At 33.9% G+C, this 18,816-nt stretch overlaps 1 protein-coding gene across 2 annotated transcripts in view; it reads right to left on the reverse strand.

Annotated features, from left to right (window-relative positions):
- The window catches only part of Sol1, a 384,779-nt gene that overhangs the window by 315,232 nt on the left and 50,731 nt on the right, over positions 1–18,816 (reverse strand). For both annotated transcript variants that reach the window (XM_076119660.1, XM_076119661.1), the window contains exon 2: positions 13,859–13,917. In XM_076119660.1, the coding sequence (XP_075975775.1) occupies positions 13,859–13,885 (27 nt within the window). In that variant the 5' untranslated portion in view covers positions 13,886–13,917. The remainder of the gene's footprint in view (positions 1–13,858; positions 13,918–18,816) is intronic.

An 18,816-nucleotide genomic window follows, 5' to 3' on the forward strand; every position in this document is an offset into this window, starting at 1 on the left:
CAGTGCATTGCCTAAATAAATTTCCAAATATATATGCAAATTTTTCGTGTATTGATAAGTACCAGTGAATAAATATGACTAGTCCAAACAAACTACAGCTCGAGACACTTCAAATAGGATAAGTGATCGTGAATACAGCTTAGACACAAACATTGTTTGTAAAATGTGCACGAGGTCTAAGGGGAACGTCCTTTATAGTCATCTGCAATTTGGCAAACGTTGCACTGCCTATTCGTTTGCCAGCAAAACTAATATCGTTCTCTAAAACAGGTGGATACTTTTGAGCCACCTGATCCCTTAACTTGGTGTGACTAACGCAGGATAAATGCTGTACGTATCGATTACTTTAAAAATGAGACGTTTTTTATTTAAGTTTTGAGATTTCGCTTACGCAAGCACTGGACAACTGAAGCACTAGCGCGATTCTCCTCCACTATCGACTGAAAATATGAATAGGCGCCTCTAGCGGGCGCCGGGAGAAAGCAATACATTTTAAATGTCAAATCATCGATACTCATTAGTACCGAGCAAAAAAGTTCTGTATGGTTACTAACACATTTTTGTCCACTATACTTCGGTATAACGAATTCGATAACACAAACAGTGAAGCAGTTTTGTAAAGTTAGTAAAATATACTTTTGATTACAATGCTTTTGTTGTATTTTAAACTAAACATTTTAAATTCGATTCAACCAATTTTATCCATTTAAATACAGCTTATTCGTTTTAACAAGTCTCAACGCAGAGTCAAGACGGAAATCGCGTAGAGGAAATTAATCTGTGCGCCAAGTCTCCAAAGTTATTTGCTTCTTCCATCTGAGAAATGGCGTCTGCATCAACTGATTGTACTCTAAGAAATTAAAAACATAAACTGATGCCAACATCTGGTGTTTATGTAATAAAAACAAGATCAAATTTTATGGTACTAGAGCCTTACTTTGGTGAATTAAAAAACCGAAATTAAAATTTTAAATTGTCTTTGCTGTAGAGGCTTTTAATGTTTCAAGTTCTATGAAAAGACTTGGATGACTTAAATGCTTGGACCAAAACAAATAACTCGGTTCTAGTCCTTAATGAGTGATAATATTATCAGATTGATTTCGAAACTTTATGGTCGCATTGTTGTCAATCTTTTGCCTCTAAATTGATGCACCCACACAATATGATTGCAAATCTAAAATTGTAAAATTGATTAAAGTTCTTACACGGCAAATTTCTAATCGAATACAATCAATATAGAAAATTCTTACTAAACAATCCTTTTTAAAATCTCTCTCTCTTATTCTACGGAATATTTTATAACTTGTTCCATAAAAGCTGTTGAAATGAGCGTTCTTCGTTCCTAATACCTGCAGGTAAAATTGATAGCGGTAGTAACTCACATTTTTGTTCGTATATATCCCGTATTTTATAGGTGGCTGTGACTCAGCTGGTTTGAATCAGTCTTCATGAATATTCACTCAACGAAATTTGCTAGTTATTATCGAGTTGCTTTTGCTGATAAAAATTATTTGTCGACTTTGTCGTTAGCAATATACCTTTATTGGCTACTAATAATATTTAAAGGACTATATTGAGAACGCAAATGATAAGTAAATTAAGAATAATATTATAAGTGTGAATGCGATGGTTTGGGAAAGCTGATGAATGTTCGTTTCTAACTCTGCCATCGTGATAAAATAATATTAGCCAACTTAGTTATAAGCTAGTATACTAATAGCTGTGTAAATTCATTGTCAATAGATACTTCATTTTAACACAAGACAAATAAAATATTTTCCCAACTAATGCGGATCAAAGAAAAAATATTAACACCGACAAAGCCCTATTTCAACCGCTCAGGCAATAAATAATATTTACAACCAAAAAAAGTATTTGAGAAATCATTTCTAATAGAGTCACTGAGGGAAAACACGCACGGTTTCACACAACTTTGTAAACTTATCCTGGGAGCCAGTATTTCACAAACTATTACGGTTTCGAGACGAAAACAACAAACAGCTCGTCCGACATTACAACACCATAGTACAGTCAAAAGCAAAAAGATGTCACATTTGATACAGGGTTTTTACTAATGGCTATAGAAAAAATATTACTGCCCTACTGCTGTACAAGAGTCTTCTCACGTAACGTGGGAGTTAGGCCTTCAGTCCACTAGGCTAGGCTAAGTGCGGGTTGGGTAAGTAACATTACTACTGCTTATTAAATTTGTTGTTTATTACCACTGTGAATTAATTGTTGACTAGTAATAATAGTTCAATTTTTATTTTCATACAAAATAAGTACGATGGAAATTGTAACAGTTTGTACATATTTTTGCTCATGACTGTACATGTTGTAGCAATAAACAGAATATGAAAATAGACAAAGTTACATCTCCCGTAAACTTTTGAATGTAATACGTTCATCGTAAAATCTGTACTTAAAGTGTCTACATACAGAGTTTTGAGATAAACTCTATAAGGATTTATTCTCATCGGACAAAGAAATCATCAACAGGCGACGTTGTTTCGTAATGGTTTAGATAGTTTTTGACCCTAGAAACTATCTAACTCAATTCTCCCTATCAAATGGAATGCATTTTTTTTATTTTATTTATGTACTGGATCAAATGAACTGGAATCAAACTGACAAAGTCCATCCAACAGACAGACCCACTTTTACGAAGACCGAATAATGTGGCTGCAATCGTAATTAACTAATATTATACAGAAATGAACGTGAACATGCATTTTACATGTATTTTTCCTTAATACCGGATGTTGCGGCAATAAGCATACAACGCAAAATCTAAAAATAATAATTGCAATTAAGTATAATATTACGAAATATAACGAGCATAATATTTGCAGCAAATCATCCGCCTTACGAATATGATCCTAAAACGTCTTAAAACAGAACTCTACAATAAACTGTGTAAGTGTCGTAATTCTGTTGAATTCAAAATTGGGACGAATTGTCTCGGCTGGCAATCCCTGGGTGGGCTAACTTTTTCCTTTGTTGCTACAATTGGGACTTGTGGTTTGAGTGGGTACCCACTTATGTTAATTTTGACGTGGATTTGAGTAATTCCCTTTTGGAAAATTGTTGTTATAATTAGCTGCTATTGACCTATATAGAAAAGTGCTTTGTTTTTCGCTGCTGGCATTGAGTCTGAACTTTGGGGTTTGTAATTACTTTTTGTTTTGTTGAGTACAATGCTGATTTTATCCTACAAAAATGAGTTGGATAAGATTTTTTTATGATAACACTGTTGTTGATAGGGGCAGCGGCCGCAGCGGGTAAGTATAATACAAAAAACCTTCGTCCAATTCATGTTGTGAATAGGAACAATTTGTATTTTTAACAAATACTATAGTAATACCAGCAAACAAAGCACATATTACACAGTCATGTAGTTTGATTTAGAATAATCTTAATGTATAAAATTAAACTCTGATGCACTCGGTTTGCGAATTATTTAAGTACACGTATGTAAAGAAAAATAAAACGATTTTTATTCTGAAATCACCGCAGAACTAAAAAAACAGTAAAATTAAAATCCACCCTTTATAAAGTGCGTTAAATCCTAACCCGTTGTCCAGCCATTGAACAATGGACACATTGGAAAATCAATTAAACACAACACGGATTCGCTTTGATCAATCATTGATGCTAACAAAGGAACCAAAATAAAAACAGTACAAAATTCGAACGATCCTTTTTATTAAAACACTATTATCGATTTTAACATCGATATGCCGAGTATCGAATGAAATGTGGTTGATTTAATATTTTAAAAATGTTATAAAAGGTGTTATTTTTTTGTATCTTTGTAAGTGTACCATAACGTTGACTGCAATTTAACTACTCGTAAACAACTGCTAGTATAATAGTGAACTGTAGCTCGATTCTCCACAATTGGAACCATTGAATATCGAGAGTTTGACATTTAAAATGTACTGCCAAAATAGTTTTTACGACGTTTGCTAGAGGCGCTGAACCGATTGTCATACATTTTTTTTCGATAGTTAGCCGCTTCTAGTCGATAGTGGTAGAGAACTGCGGTACATATTTATGTTTTTACACCTTCTACTAATACAAATTAGCTAGAATATCTAACATCGTTCATAACAATGTATCCAATTGAATGTGGCGTATGACTTATTTTTTAATTAATCTAAAAATTCCAAATTTATTCGCGAGGGGTCATAAAACACTCAAGAAAGGCGAGATACGTCGAGTGAAACGAATAACTAAGAGTAGCTGCATACATATTGAAACAGCGACCCGTACGAAACACCCTACTCAAACGTCGGCTGACAAATTCAACAACATTTTGTCTCCACCTCTTGACGACTGAAGAACTCCTTCTTTCGAGTGCCTACGGTAAGGCACCCAAATTCAACGAACATTTCCTTTACTTTACTTGTACTTTCTTAGGCGACTGTGACTTTAGATTGCAAGAATTTGCGTTCGATTCCCTCTTTCAAATCATCTCATTATTATATTATTAAACAATGGTTTATTAAGTGTTTCTACTTTTATATGTTCAGTTCAATACTATGTGCGTACTGTCTTTTTTGTACAACTAAAATACAAACTTAAGTAGTCTTTGGGAAATCGGCGTATGAATAACTAGCTGACCCGTGCGGCTCCGCTCGCGTGAATTTCGTACTGTTGCTTATTCGTTTGAGCACGCGAATTGCGAAGCACTTCATACACCTACACATAAAAATGCTAACAACTCTTTTGTCAACTAATGGTTATTTACGAAAGGGACCCGAAGAGCACATAATGTGACACAGGCTCAGGCAGGCCTGAACTCCTGTGGTAACCTTCTTTTCCTCTCTCGTCTGTATCCGTAGCAGTTTACAGTGTAAAATATAATACCTTATTATAGACTGACCATTGCTTACCCGTCTGGATTCAGAATATTATTATACGTACAGACAGACCTATCTGCGCCGGAGCTCTTCACACGCGTAATAATGTATACTTGCGATGATACGTCCGAAACCGCGTAACCCGTAATTATTTTTTAAATATCATCCGTTGTTTATTTTTTAAAACTTACCACATAGTCTGTTTCATAGCTATCCAATTTATTTCCTTAATGCAACCAATTAATTTGGTTATGTGTTACAAACTACAACGCCATCTGCTAGTTGCGGCGAACAACGACAACGAACGAAATTACTCGGTTTGCCATCTAGGATATCCCGACCGCACCGGACCCACGTAAAACAACATTTTTGTGTAATATATATGTTACTGTAAAAGCCCGGACTGTGGTAAATCCTAAGATTTTCCGGTAAAACCTGAGATTCACCAACTCTCAATGGTAAAAGTCCGAACAATTCTTTTATTTCGAACTTTTACCTCTATTCACTTGGTAAATCTTAGGATATACCTCAAGGGCAGGTAAATGTAGCTAATATAAAATAATTTAATAGTTATAAAGAAGGAGTTTTGGGCAAACCGACATGGGTAGGTTAGGTTAGAAGGCTGAGGTGGGAGCGAGCGAAGCGAAGCTCCCACCTCAGCCTTCGTGGTTATTTGTTTTTAAACCACCCAGAAGGAGGAGCCCCGCGAAGCGGGGCTCCGGCGACATCTTCAAACTCTCATTATAACTATGTTACGGTATATAATTATATCCCTAGCAACATCATTATATTACGGCTCAAACACATTATAATATGACTTTATCAACTTTTACAGTGTCATTATGTAAATCCTAAGATTTGCCAATTAAATGGTGGTAAAAGTTCGAAATAAAAGAACGTTCGGACTTTTACCATTGAGACTTGGTAAATCTTAGGATTTACCGGAAAATCTTAGGATTTACCACAGTTCGGGCTTTTACAGTAACATATATATCATACAAAATTTATGTTTGAAAATCTAATAAATGGATAGCCTGTTTCAAAAGTATTTTTTTTACAATTAAGCCATCAAAATAAATTAATAAGGAAAAACATGCTTTGTCGCAGACTATAACGCCATCTATTGGTTGGTGCGACAACAGTTATCGATACGGCCGGCGCCGCATTCACTATGCGAATATTGTGAAATGGATTGCAACGCCATCTATGGTCTCCATAGGGAAACGCAGGTTCAAAACGATTTTTACGATTTTTTTTTCAATTTTCTAAAAATCTATGAAATTTTATGCGATAAAAAGTATCCTATAAGTTGCTCCACTACTTATTCTATGCATATACCAAATTTCAGTGCATTCTAATCTGTATTTTTTACGTGGCAGCGTAACATACAGACAGGAAAAAACCTGACCTTGAACTCTCTACTGATTTATTATAAGTATAGATAATACTTGCTACTATTGTTTTAGTATGCTATCTTAACGGGTCCTATCATATTGACTAAAACCGCTTATGTCTAAACAAGCTTCCAGTTAGATACGTTCGAATACCACTAAGCGGCCATCTATAAACTAATATACTCCCGCAAAAGGCTGCTTATCTCACTGATCTTGTTCCGAGCGGTGAGCTCTACTGTCTAGAAGCGTCTTGCAAATAAACAGCGAAGAATGCACCAACTCCTTGAACATACCAAGAATGAAAACTGTTCCACAAACTCAGAAACATGATGGAAAATATTAAATTCTTGAGTATTTTTGCAACAATTTCATCTGGTCTGGTATTTTTTTAACGACAAACAAAACGAGACGAGACCGAGTTTGGAACTTGGAGTATCGTTTGTCGAACGTTGAACTGTGCTGCCGTGCTTTAGCTGTGTGGTGCAAATTAAATAAGTTTGAGTTTTTTCGTATGCCTCATTTCATTTTATCCTTATATTTAAAACAAGTTCTTGAAGTGTAATAATAAATCAGAATAAAGCTATACTAAATCTTATTATGTCTAATGCTTCTAAACTAAGTGCAGCATGACAGACAATCAAAGACGTAAACAAGATGGACTTGACTGAGTTGCTGTAGTCTATTTTTTCCATAATAATAACAATATTCAATATTCACGTGATCGATGCTTCGGTACACGATAGAATTTTAACCTTGCAGACTGCGGTAGCACTATTCAGTATAGTCTATGCTATCCAGTATCGAGACTTTGACATTTAGAATGTACTGCCAAAATAGTTCTTACGGAGCTCGGTAGAGGCGTTAAACATATATTCGAGTAAAATTTCTCGTTAGCTAGCCGGTTGTCTGTAGTCGATAGTAGTAAAGAATCGAGCAACAAAACACTTTTGCTTTTTTGCGATACTATCTTTCTCCTATAACTTGTGTCTGGAACAGCGTAGTATCTGTGTTCCTTTCCTCAGCACAGTTTCATAACTAGAGCCCGAGGATGTCGCACTGACAACCGCTCTACGCCATTATTTTATAGCACTTTTTATAAACTTTTGAATTCAGAAGCGCCGTGTCCACGCTTACAGCGTACTTTTGTTTTTCCAAATAGACAACTCAATTATGAAGGCCTGTCGTTGTTCTTTATTAGCTGTATTTTGGTTTCTTTTTTATTATTTATGATTCTTTGTCTTTCAGTCACTGTGATTACAATAGTGTTAAGAAGTGTTAGACTAGACTTTATTTCAAGTTTTAAATGCATAACTTGTTCGTTTGTTCCAATAGTACATCAATCGTTACGAAATAAAGGTTTATTATTATAATAGTAATGTAATGTAATGGATAAATAAATGTTATACATTTATATATAGGTATTAAACAAGTAAACTACCGTTACAAATAAACTACGTAATAACAAATATATTTATATACCAGGAAGACTCAGTAAATAATCTTATTTACAACATCACTCTTAAACGTAGAGTAATGGAACAAATACGCACATACGCAACAGAATCCTTTCCTCAATTAATCCGACAATTAAGCTTCACGTGAATATGAGATTTTAGGTTAAGTGCTCTTCGTTCGTATGTAACGCGTAAAATATCGAATTCAGTTCTACTGACTTGGATAATCCAATTTGAAGTCATTACACACTGTTGAATGGAAGCCACTGTGGGTTACTATACCTAGTTTAAAACGGCTTTGTGCATGCTGTTAGTCAGTTTCTGTAGTAGTTTAACCGCTGGTTTCAATATCATATCTTCAGATAGAAACAGGACACTTAGTGATCTATCCAGTTAAGGCTAGCTAGATATTTTTAAGTAAACACAATATATTGTGTGGCCTAAATATTCAACACAATTCGACTCAGAATTTTGACAAAAATAATACATTTTACCTTTTTACCAACTTCAAAGGTTTTGGATAATATTAGCTGGATTATAATTTACGCTGCCATTTTCAAGAAAGCATGAGTCTTCATTCAGCATACACTGCAATCATTTTTGTTTTATACTGATTGTTGCATTTGATTTTGCCATCCATAAATAATAATAGAGTAATTACTCAAACATTCAATGCCTGTCATCATCCATTTATGGAAGAATGAATTAAAACTAGTCAAGTTTGAATAAATTGTGCTTAGTTGGTGCATAATTTAGATTTCACGGTAAACTTTGTTTATTTTCATTAATATCGAGCTTAATTTTACGTATAAATTTAATTTTGTACGAAAATTGATTTACAGTTACAGTAAATACATTTCCTGGACCAATGCTTACGAATAATAATTTCCAAGTATTTCATTATTTTGAATATAAATTATATTCGGAAAATAATATTAATTTGAATTTGTTACCAAATAAACACCATTTCTATATTTGCTCATCATCAGCCCCGTCTTTATTCCAGAGGAATCTGTGGCTAAGTAAGTAGGCCTACAACGACCGCACTCGATCGATTTCCAAGGCAAGCTACGTTTGCCGAGGTTTGTCTATGGATTGGTGAACCATACTAAAAATACCGAGTACCTCCGTGTTTCGGCATATTTGCACATCAATGTTAAAAGTGAATTCGTCGAAACGTACACGTTCCTATTAAAATCGTACGAAAACCGTGATCATTAAAGTTGAATATTAAAAAAGTTTTTCGTCCAATCGAAAGTTCTCAAGAGTAATTTTATCTCAGGAATGTTCCCCAAACATTTTTTTTATTTACTTAAGTCCATTCTACTTACTACCTATCGAAGAAATTTACGAAGGACAAGAAAAGTTTAAGTGGTCGAAATGAGTTTGGGTGCACGACGACTTCACTCTTACCCGGAAGACTGTGGAAGATATCTCATTAAATTAAATAGTTACTAATCAAGATATGATTCTTTTGCAATTTTTTTTAACTGTTTTTGTTTCAAGTATTGTTGCAGTATTACAATGCAAAGGGTCTTAAACACGGTAAAAAATTAACGGTTACTTATTTGTTTGCCCGAGTCGACGTTTCGATCGAGTTCTACATATTTTATGAATACTCGTACGTTCTGTTATTCTTATTATACACTAGCTGACCCGCGCAACTTCGCTTGCGTCACTTAAGATAATCATAATTTTCCCCGTTTTTGTAACATTTTCCGCTGTTACTCTGCTCCTATTGGTCGTAGCGTGATGATATATAGCCTATAGCCTTACTCAATAAATGGGCTATCTAACACTGAAAGAATTTTTCAAATCGGACCAGTAGTTCCCGAGATTAGCGCGTTCAAACAAACAAACAAACAAACAAACTCTTCAGCTTTATAATATTAGTATAGATTTTATTGTACTTTTTAAGTTTAGACTAGTTCGCAAATCAGAATCGATTTTAGAAATAATAAAAAAATTAACATAAATATCACTCATCGGTTTTAGATTAAGCGATATCGTCCAAAAACGATGTGCTCCCCAGCTAATTTCGGTAAAAAAAGAATGTGAATAGCAAAGATACGGCCAAGTTCTCAACATAGTGGAAAACCCATCAGAACTGCATTTAAACTTGTTATAAGTAACTGGCGTTATTCCAACGAACAAGCTGCTGTACGCTCAGTAATGTTGTTTTTTATTTTCATTTCAATATGTGCGGACATTTTAATAATGGCACCAGTTTATTATACTTACATATTAGCTATGTTTTTGTGAGAGAACGGATTATTTTGTTGGTATTTTGGATAGTGATGTATTCAATTATGATTTTATCTTTACTGTATATTTTGATACGAGTTACACTGCTTTCATTTGTTAAGATTTGCTTTTTTTTGCTGCTATTCTTGATAGTTTTTTCTTATTAATGTGTTACCGCTCCAAAGATAGATGTGGACCTTTAATTTTGGTACATTAATTAATAGATTAGATTGATTAATCGATGGTATCATTAATTGAGATTTTATACTAATAAATATGATCACAGCAAATTTTAATAAATTAATCACAAAGAACCGGTTGTACTAGAATTATACGTAAAAGTCACGAAAGTTCATAAGCATTTTTTCAAATCTCCTTCTCAAAGCACTACTAAAAATACTAAGCTACGATTTCCCACGTATCGCATTTTCCGTATCTAAAACAAAATAAAATAGCAACAAAACAGCCGCGCCTCCTATACACGTCAAATTCAAACCACAAAAGCACGTTGATTTCCAAATGGATACGACATAAAATATTAATTCCGTATCATGGACCAGTCAGCTGGAAATCCTACCCTTCCAAAACAATAAAACAAAACCGAACCGCATCATATCTACCTACATTCTAAATTCAGAATCCATTCGCTTTGTTGAACACAGTGTTTACACCATAAAAGTTGAATGTTATTGTCGTATCTATGAAAATCGTATACCGGACAACGTTATGCATTTAATGGGCCAGTAACGACCACTTTTATGTCAGTCGTGTTCGTCGAAAAATAATAGCGAACTAGTGAATAAGTGGATGTGAAGAAAATTAACAGTGGGGAAAGCTATAATGCTGTATTACTTTTACAGATAATAAACCATTTTGTGGGTAAAACTTTATGGGTGCTTACGGAAGTATTGTGTCGTGCTACTGTTTTCCGAATGATATGAGAAATGAGGTGCTTCCATCGTGAATCATAAAACAAGATGGACAGAAAGGATTGTGCATATATGAGCAAAATATACTTATTTCATGCTCATACATTTATTAAGTTACAAATAAAACAACTTTCGGCCAAAACGAGAGCACGAAAAAATTAATATTTAAATGGAAGTCGCTTTCAACCGCATCGAACTCTATTTCGGAAATATACTTCAAATACAAGATAACATCGATAGCTTTAAATTTCAGTCTTCATTCATAACATTTCTTATTACAGTAATATCCAGAGGAAAAAAGAAAAACGTAGACGATGACAATCTTACTTCATTTCAAAACACACGATCACAATTTTGACTACGACTAATAGAAAGCATGCATAAATGAAACACTACATTCTCTTAGTAAAGTCTAAAACGTGTGTCATTTAACCGCGTAGGTAACATTGTTTGAGAACTTGGCGGTAATATAACGTGCAGCTAGACTTCATTTCCTTACAAAGACAACAGACACGTTGAACGCCTGCGAGTGAAACTTAACAATATACTTTACATCAGTCGTTTGTACGTAACAGGTATGACTTCCATTGCTTTGTGCATTTTGTGTGTAATTACTTATTTCTGTCGTCATAAAAGGACTGTCAGTGCATTTTAAAATGCATAAAACAAAAGATTATATAAGTAGTATATTTAACCTATTGCTATCACATTTCTGGGTACGTGTTAAATTTGGCTAGATTTCACCACGCTCTCTAATATGGGTGGCAGACTGTACCTGCCCTCAAATAACTATGTTTTTTAATGACGTAACAGTTTTTTTTATCTGACTTTGGACGCAACGCGCAGTACAAGATAACCTCTAGAGCTATAATGTTCAGTCTTCATATTTCTTTTTATGATAATATCTAGTAGACAACAATTATAATAACATCATTCCAAAACACACGATCACAATTTTGACTACGACTAAGCATGCATAAATGAAACACTACATTCTCTTAGTAAAGTCTAAACCGTGTGTCATTTAACCGCGTAGGTAACATTGTTTGAGAACTTGGCGTAATATAACGTGCAGCTAGACTTCATTTCCTTACAAAGACAACAGACACGTTGAACGCCTGCGAGTGAAACTTAACAATATACTTTACATCAGTCGTTTGTACGTAACAGGTATGACTTCCATTGCTTTGTGCATTTTGTGTGTAATTACTTATTTCTGTCGTCATAAAAGGACTGTCAGTGCATTTTAAAATGCATAAAACAAAAGATTATATAGTATATTTAACCTATTGCTATCACATTTCTGGGTACGTGTTAAATTTGGCTAGATTTCACCACGCTCTCTAATATGGGTGGCAGACTGTACCTGCCCTCAAATAACTATGTTTTTTAATGACGTAACAGTTTTTTTTTATCTGACTTTGGACGCAACGCGCAGTAATTAAAGGCTATTTATAAAAAGACCTATCTACTTTTTCTAGTTAAAAAAAAGTTGTATAAATCTTTTCATTTGATTGAGATCTTACGAACCAAACAATGTTCATCAATGGTTACATAAATACTTCGACCAAAAAAAAACAATCACTCTGTAACTGATTTTCATGGAAATTAAATTATTTTTGAAACAGGATAAGAAAGGTTTCTTAGAAGTTATCCAAACAACAAATAATATCCGTCTTTTTGCATAGTAACAGTTCCCAAATTCTTAGTAGGTGTTAGCTGTTAGTTTTTCACATTTCCAGTCCATTTGCAAACACTCCGTACAATAAGTATTTACTTAGATTTTCTTTTATCTTTTCTTATTTACATAGCAACAGTCCTCTTTCAATACTCGTGGGAAGTTATCAGATGTTACCTTTATGATAACTAGCTGTGACATACGGTTTCCCTCGCCTATCGGAATCTCTTTCAAAACTTCCAGAAAACCTTAAATATCAAAAATATTTATTTAATTTCTCAGTATCTCACGCTCTGCTACTATTTGTTATTTGTAATTTCTCTTACTAAGTCAACATTGTACTTTCGCAGTATAATATTCTACTAAACCTTATATTATAAATACGACAGTTTAGTGCGAATGTGTGTATGATATATGTGTCTGTTTGTTACTCTTTCACGCAAAAAGGATAAAACGGATTTTGATATTACTTGATAAACGGGTAGTTTATAGTTAATATAGTTTCATGTAATGAATTAACACGTAGGATACTTTTTACCTCGGATTTTTTTTCACGCGGACGAAGCCAGCGGCGGCTATTATGCTATAAATGTGAAACTTGTATGTTGATAACTAAATTACGTAAAAACTCAACTGATAAAATGTTATTGAATCATTATATTCATCGTACTTTCATAAATTATTGTAAAAAGATTATGCTCGATCAAAGATCAAAAGATACGAATTCATTGCGTATAATTATCGTTCATGTATATGTATCGGTAATTGAGGACTTGCTATGGAATCAATAAAGAACACGTGGAGCCAATTACGTGTCGTATCTTTGACACATCTTTCATACGTATTGTATGGTAATTGAAATAAACTTGTATGAATGAATGAAATGTAATATTACTCGTTAAGGGCGAAACCACGTGTACATTATACTATAAAATGTATATAATGATCTTATTTCTCTTAGTTCAGAATATAAAAAAGATATGCAGAAATTATGGACGAGTTATAAATAAGATCAGTCGCAAAAATCTGCTAGCTGTCAAAATATTGTTTACTTAATAGTATACTCACTTAGGAATACTTGCTTAACGGTGCAGAGAATCACCTACACACAATGGAGCTAGCCAAAAGAGGGACTTAGAACAATCACGTCTGGCACTACGAAAATACATATCTTACTTCATATTCTTTGTCACAAACCGTAACCAAAGCCACCGCGTTACTAAAGCGACTTCGTAAGTTAATTAAACTATCACGGTACAGGAATAACTAAATTGTAAAAGCTTAGGCTACATACCTCCATTGCACTACCACTTCGCCCCATGGCGTTCCAACATCTCCTCAAACAGTCCAATCCTGGAACAAAAATAAACTTATTGTAATACAATTTATTACATTGACTTTTTATAGGAGATAAGAACTCTTATTGTTTTTCAAAATCAAGTAATTTAGGTAATTGATGGCAAAATAAGAAATGTGAAGAGCTAGTTCTCAAAGTTAAATAAAACGGTCACTTTATCGTCTGCAGTCTACGTCATAAGCACTCTCTTGCTGAGAGACAGCCGTGTTTCAAAGTAGAGGGTTAATAATAAAATATACTAACATATAAACTGCTAAAAACCGTTAAATAAAATCTTACAAATCTTAAAGGTTTAAACAGTTTTTAATTAGTGTTTAGTCTTCAACCCGCACTAAGACTTCCCTTAGGAACTAACCCTTTTCACTCTTTTAAACTCCTGACCAAAACTGGGTCAGCGATGAATAAAAGCAATAATTATATAATTTACCAAAGTAATTTCGTTCACACAAAGCGCAGATTATTACGAAATCGGAACCAATCATTGAGGTTTACAACAGGAACAGGTAGCAGATTTACCAATACCATAAAATGGTCGTAAATTACATATAATAAATGTTCAGAGTTTATAACCGTGAAGCGTTTATTTTAATGGAAAAATGACAAACGGCCGACATTATTTGCGATCAGCCGAACAGATATCGCACAATTACTTCGCATTGTTTACCATCTGTTTTTAAAATGTATCGATGATTTTCATACGGTCTTAATATTGTACCCACCGATTACTGTGTTTATCTTTATTTATTAACTCGATTTATTTCAATTATACGCCGCGTTATGTGTTATTAATGATTTAATGGATATACGAGCGTAATTAATATTACTTTTCTCCCGAGGGGCGGACTGTAACTATGGAGCGTCAGACTCTGCACTCTATTTTGACTCGTTTATTTCTTACACAAATGTTTATCTTGTTGCATTACAAAGAAATTATAGCTGCTTATTTTGTCATGTTTTGAATAATATGTACTATTTAAATATAATGATCATTTCACTTTAATCTAAAAGCACATAGGCATCCCACTACTAACGCCTCCGCTGCAACACGCTTATTCATACAAGCTGATTATCAGTATAAAAATAAACATCTGGAGCAATTACTACAAAAGGAAAGATATCTTTGCCTTATAAAAACGTCTTTTGTGGAAGTCTAAAAATAGTACAAACACCTTCAAAAGAATATATAAAATGATGATTTAGTCTGAATGAAATGTTAAAATAATATCCCCTTTCATTTTTGTGACCTACGTCTAATTGGTAAGCTGTTTACTTTTTCAGGCGTCCATTAGTTGGATTATATTCCAGCGTCGTTTCATACAACGATAACAACCTTTTTTTGCATAAAAGTTAATTAGAAAATTCTCTTTTTGATATTGTTGGCTTATACCGATAAATGCTAAAATGGAATAATTTTTATTCGTAATAGTTATTCCGATTGTAACCTTTAATAGGTTTGAGTGGGTGTTTCTGTAAAAAGCCCCGGGACAAGCAATTAGTATCTACTGTACTGTACCGTAACAATGATAATACCTTGCTATTTTTTTTTTGTATTACAAATTTATGGCTACTACCTTCCGCTGAGTAATAATCCTAATACCAGACATTTCACAGTTCTACTTAACCATTCAATAGATTTTAGTTCAAAAGAATAACAAACGTCTACCTATTGAGCCTGAACATACGTTCGTATTTATAGGTAGGTTGAGTAAACACAAGTTGTTTCTACCCAAGCGTATATTGTTAATGTACATCATTTTATTATTTTGTAATTCCACAGTACTGTAAATTTATTCTAACACTAACACTTTCCCGTCTCAATATTCAACATCATTTATTATTTCTATCACATGCACACTTTTTAAATCACATTTATTCAATCATTTATCATAAGCAATACCATTTACGCCATTCATATGTAAACACTCAGACACCATTATTTATGAAAGAAAATAAAATACTCGTATGCCTACAAAAACGCTACGTCATCAACTCAAAATACTTTATTGAATAAATCGTAATATTTTTCAAATACACCAAAATTATTTTGAATTAAAAGTCACTTGTTTTACAATTGATATATCTCGGCAATCGGCAAGTTTTAATATTGAAAGTAATTACGATGTCATTATTTACCTGTATTTATTTTATTCAGATTTTTCAACATAGAGTTAAAAATGTTTAAGCCGCCCGAAAAGCTTTTGACATGGCTCAACGACTGTTATCTTAGTAAACAACAACCGGGACCGACTTTTTACGTGTTTAACATATAATATTTGCTAGATAAATACCTCCTAAGTCCTTATTCAAATCCAAACTATTTATTGCAACAAATATAGCTTAGCGGTCTTAATTAAAATTGCAAAGTTCCACATACAGTAGGCTATATCTACTCAGAATCTTTAATTCGTATATAACAAACATAACACTTATTGTTTGTTAAACACCTAACCTATCAACATTGACTCCTTCTATGAAGTAACTACACACGCTATCGACACAGCTTTTGAAAATGAACACCGTACTTGAACTTGTAACTTCACAAAAAGAAACTCACTTAAAAAATAATAAAAACCCAATGGTATTGCGTGTCCAGAGCAACCGCCGCAAATTGCGATCGACATGAAAGCCCTAACGATTGAGGAAATTTGGTAAATCACTTCATATAAAACGAACAATGTTGCGGTTCACAATGAAAACGTTTAATCAAAAGGGGATTTGGAAAAATGTCAAAGGTCATTACGCCCTTTCTCTCCGTTAATCGCTTGTTGCTCCAAAGACAAAAGCACCACAAATTATCAAGTCACTGTTTTTAATAGGTCGGAAAGGACTTGTTATATTTTCGATATTTGTTCGAAGTTTCAAGGATTTGTTTGCTTTGTGATATTGTTCGAATAATTTATTTATCAGAAAATAATTCTGAACTTTTATAACTTTATTCCCGAAACAGTAAACTAATTTTGTTTTTGGTATACAGTTAGTAAAAAAAATAGTAGAATAATAAATACATTGTTGCTAAGATAATTGAACTTTAACGGACTAATAATGAATATTATAAAAGAGATCGGAATTAGTGTAATTAACGACATAGCAATTCAACGGGGTACAAACGAAATTCTTTCTTATAACACTATCTAGTATTCTGCACTAGATTATAAAAGGTATAAAAACATAACCGCAGAACTGCAAGGTACACAAAAGTAGGTAAAAAGCTTCATTTCGAAGAAATAGCGTGTCTGACTATAAAGTCTTGTTTGAAACTTAAATACGATGTAGATTAAACTGCCACGAGCTTCAAGCACTTGTTCTGTTCATAGATTGATATTTTTGACGTAAAGGAAGCATTTTACGGGGTTTTAAGGGCGCAGTCAAACTGTCGCAAAGTTTCTTTTAACATCTAGGGGTTGGCCCTCATTTATGGCCAGTAAACAGTTTAATATACGCGCACTTGATTACAGTACCAAAACTGCCTTAAAGCTTCCCGAAAAAGTATGGTCTCAAGTGATAAGAAAACCGCGACAAAGTTTGACGATTGGTTATTTTGTCCAATTCTAGAAAAACGTGTAAGACTAGCTCATTGACAATTAGGTTTTGGACGAGTAAATAAGTAAAATAATAAGTAATAAAGTTTGTGTGCGAGGTAAAAAGTATAGCAAACTTTATTTCTACATAAAATCTATATAAAACCCTACATTATCTAGATTCTAGTATAGGTGTCGTAAGAGTTACGAGAGCTGCTTCGCCATCACACATTCCTTTTTTCAGTACAACACTTAGCCATAAACGGCAAACGTATGAACGTCGCCTTACGAGCCTACGAGTATACTTACCTCGCGACCTTATCTAAGGTTAGTGACCCTGAATGGTTGTGGTTACCAGTTTGTGGTAAAGCTCCATAGATGTGTCGTAAAATGAGACTCTTTAGGCACTTTTACGAGCCGGTTGTAATCCCTTGATAGTGATTACAGGCAACCTCCTCTTAGGCTGCTTGTTATAGCGGTGTGTAGGCTACGTCTGATAGTGGACAAGGACTTACAAAAATATAGACGCATCATAGGATCCTCCCATCCTAGAGTGTTTTCTCCAGAAAATTTGGTAATATCTTAGTTGGGTTATCGTGACATCAAATTACCCTATTTTCAACTACTCAGGTCTTTGCTTGCACGTAGGTTTTATCATAACGCCAGCAGAAACTCTCAATCTTTTTTCCATAGAACGTAAAAATCCCAAGATATTCTCCAGGAATACCAAACTCTTCCCTTTTCGTTTTTCTTACAATAATCTCAATTAAACTCTACTTATAAAATAGTATCAGAAAAATGCATAGAGATTCAAAACAATCAGTTGGTTCATTCTAGAAAAATCGTATTTGCGCATATTCCCGCAGGGGTGCAAATCTGACAAATTGCTTGCGTGAACAGTGCTGACAGGCGTACGTGCACATAGCAATTCTATAAGGTATCGATATCAAGGAAGGGAGGATTGTCTACGTATGTATTTTTCCTATAGCTTTACTTTAGCAACGCTTCAAGCAATAGATTTGATTCTAACTGTGTTTTGTCTTTTCCACTCATAAATAGTATCAAAATTGAAAGTGACAAAACACTGTATAACTAAATGACACAAACCTGTATGACAAGGTGTATGGATCTGAATAAGTTTGTAAAGATCGTACTCGCCTCTGCTTGCCGCTGTGCAGGATCGCTGGGCAGAAATCGTGATTTTATATATGTATGTACATAACTAAGCAAAGCTCGTAAGAAAGTAACTCTAGAGAACTAATCCCTCCAAAATGTAGTAACCATATCATTCTTGATCCTTTTCTTATTCGCAGTCAAATGGAAACGGCTTTTAGTGTTACCAGTTTAGGCTTTAATACCAGTGTTTCCACGAAACTA

The sequence above is a fragment of the Anticarsia gemmatalis genome, chromosome 11 (assembly GCF_050436995.1).
Source record: "Anticarsia gemmatalis isolate Benzon Research Colony breed Stoneville strain chromosome 11, ilAntGemm2 primary, whole genome shotgun sequence".
Classification (NCBI taxonomy): domain Eukaryota; kingdom Metazoa; phylum Arthropoda; class Insecta; order Lepidoptera; family Erebidae; genus Anticarsia; species Anticarsia gemmatalis.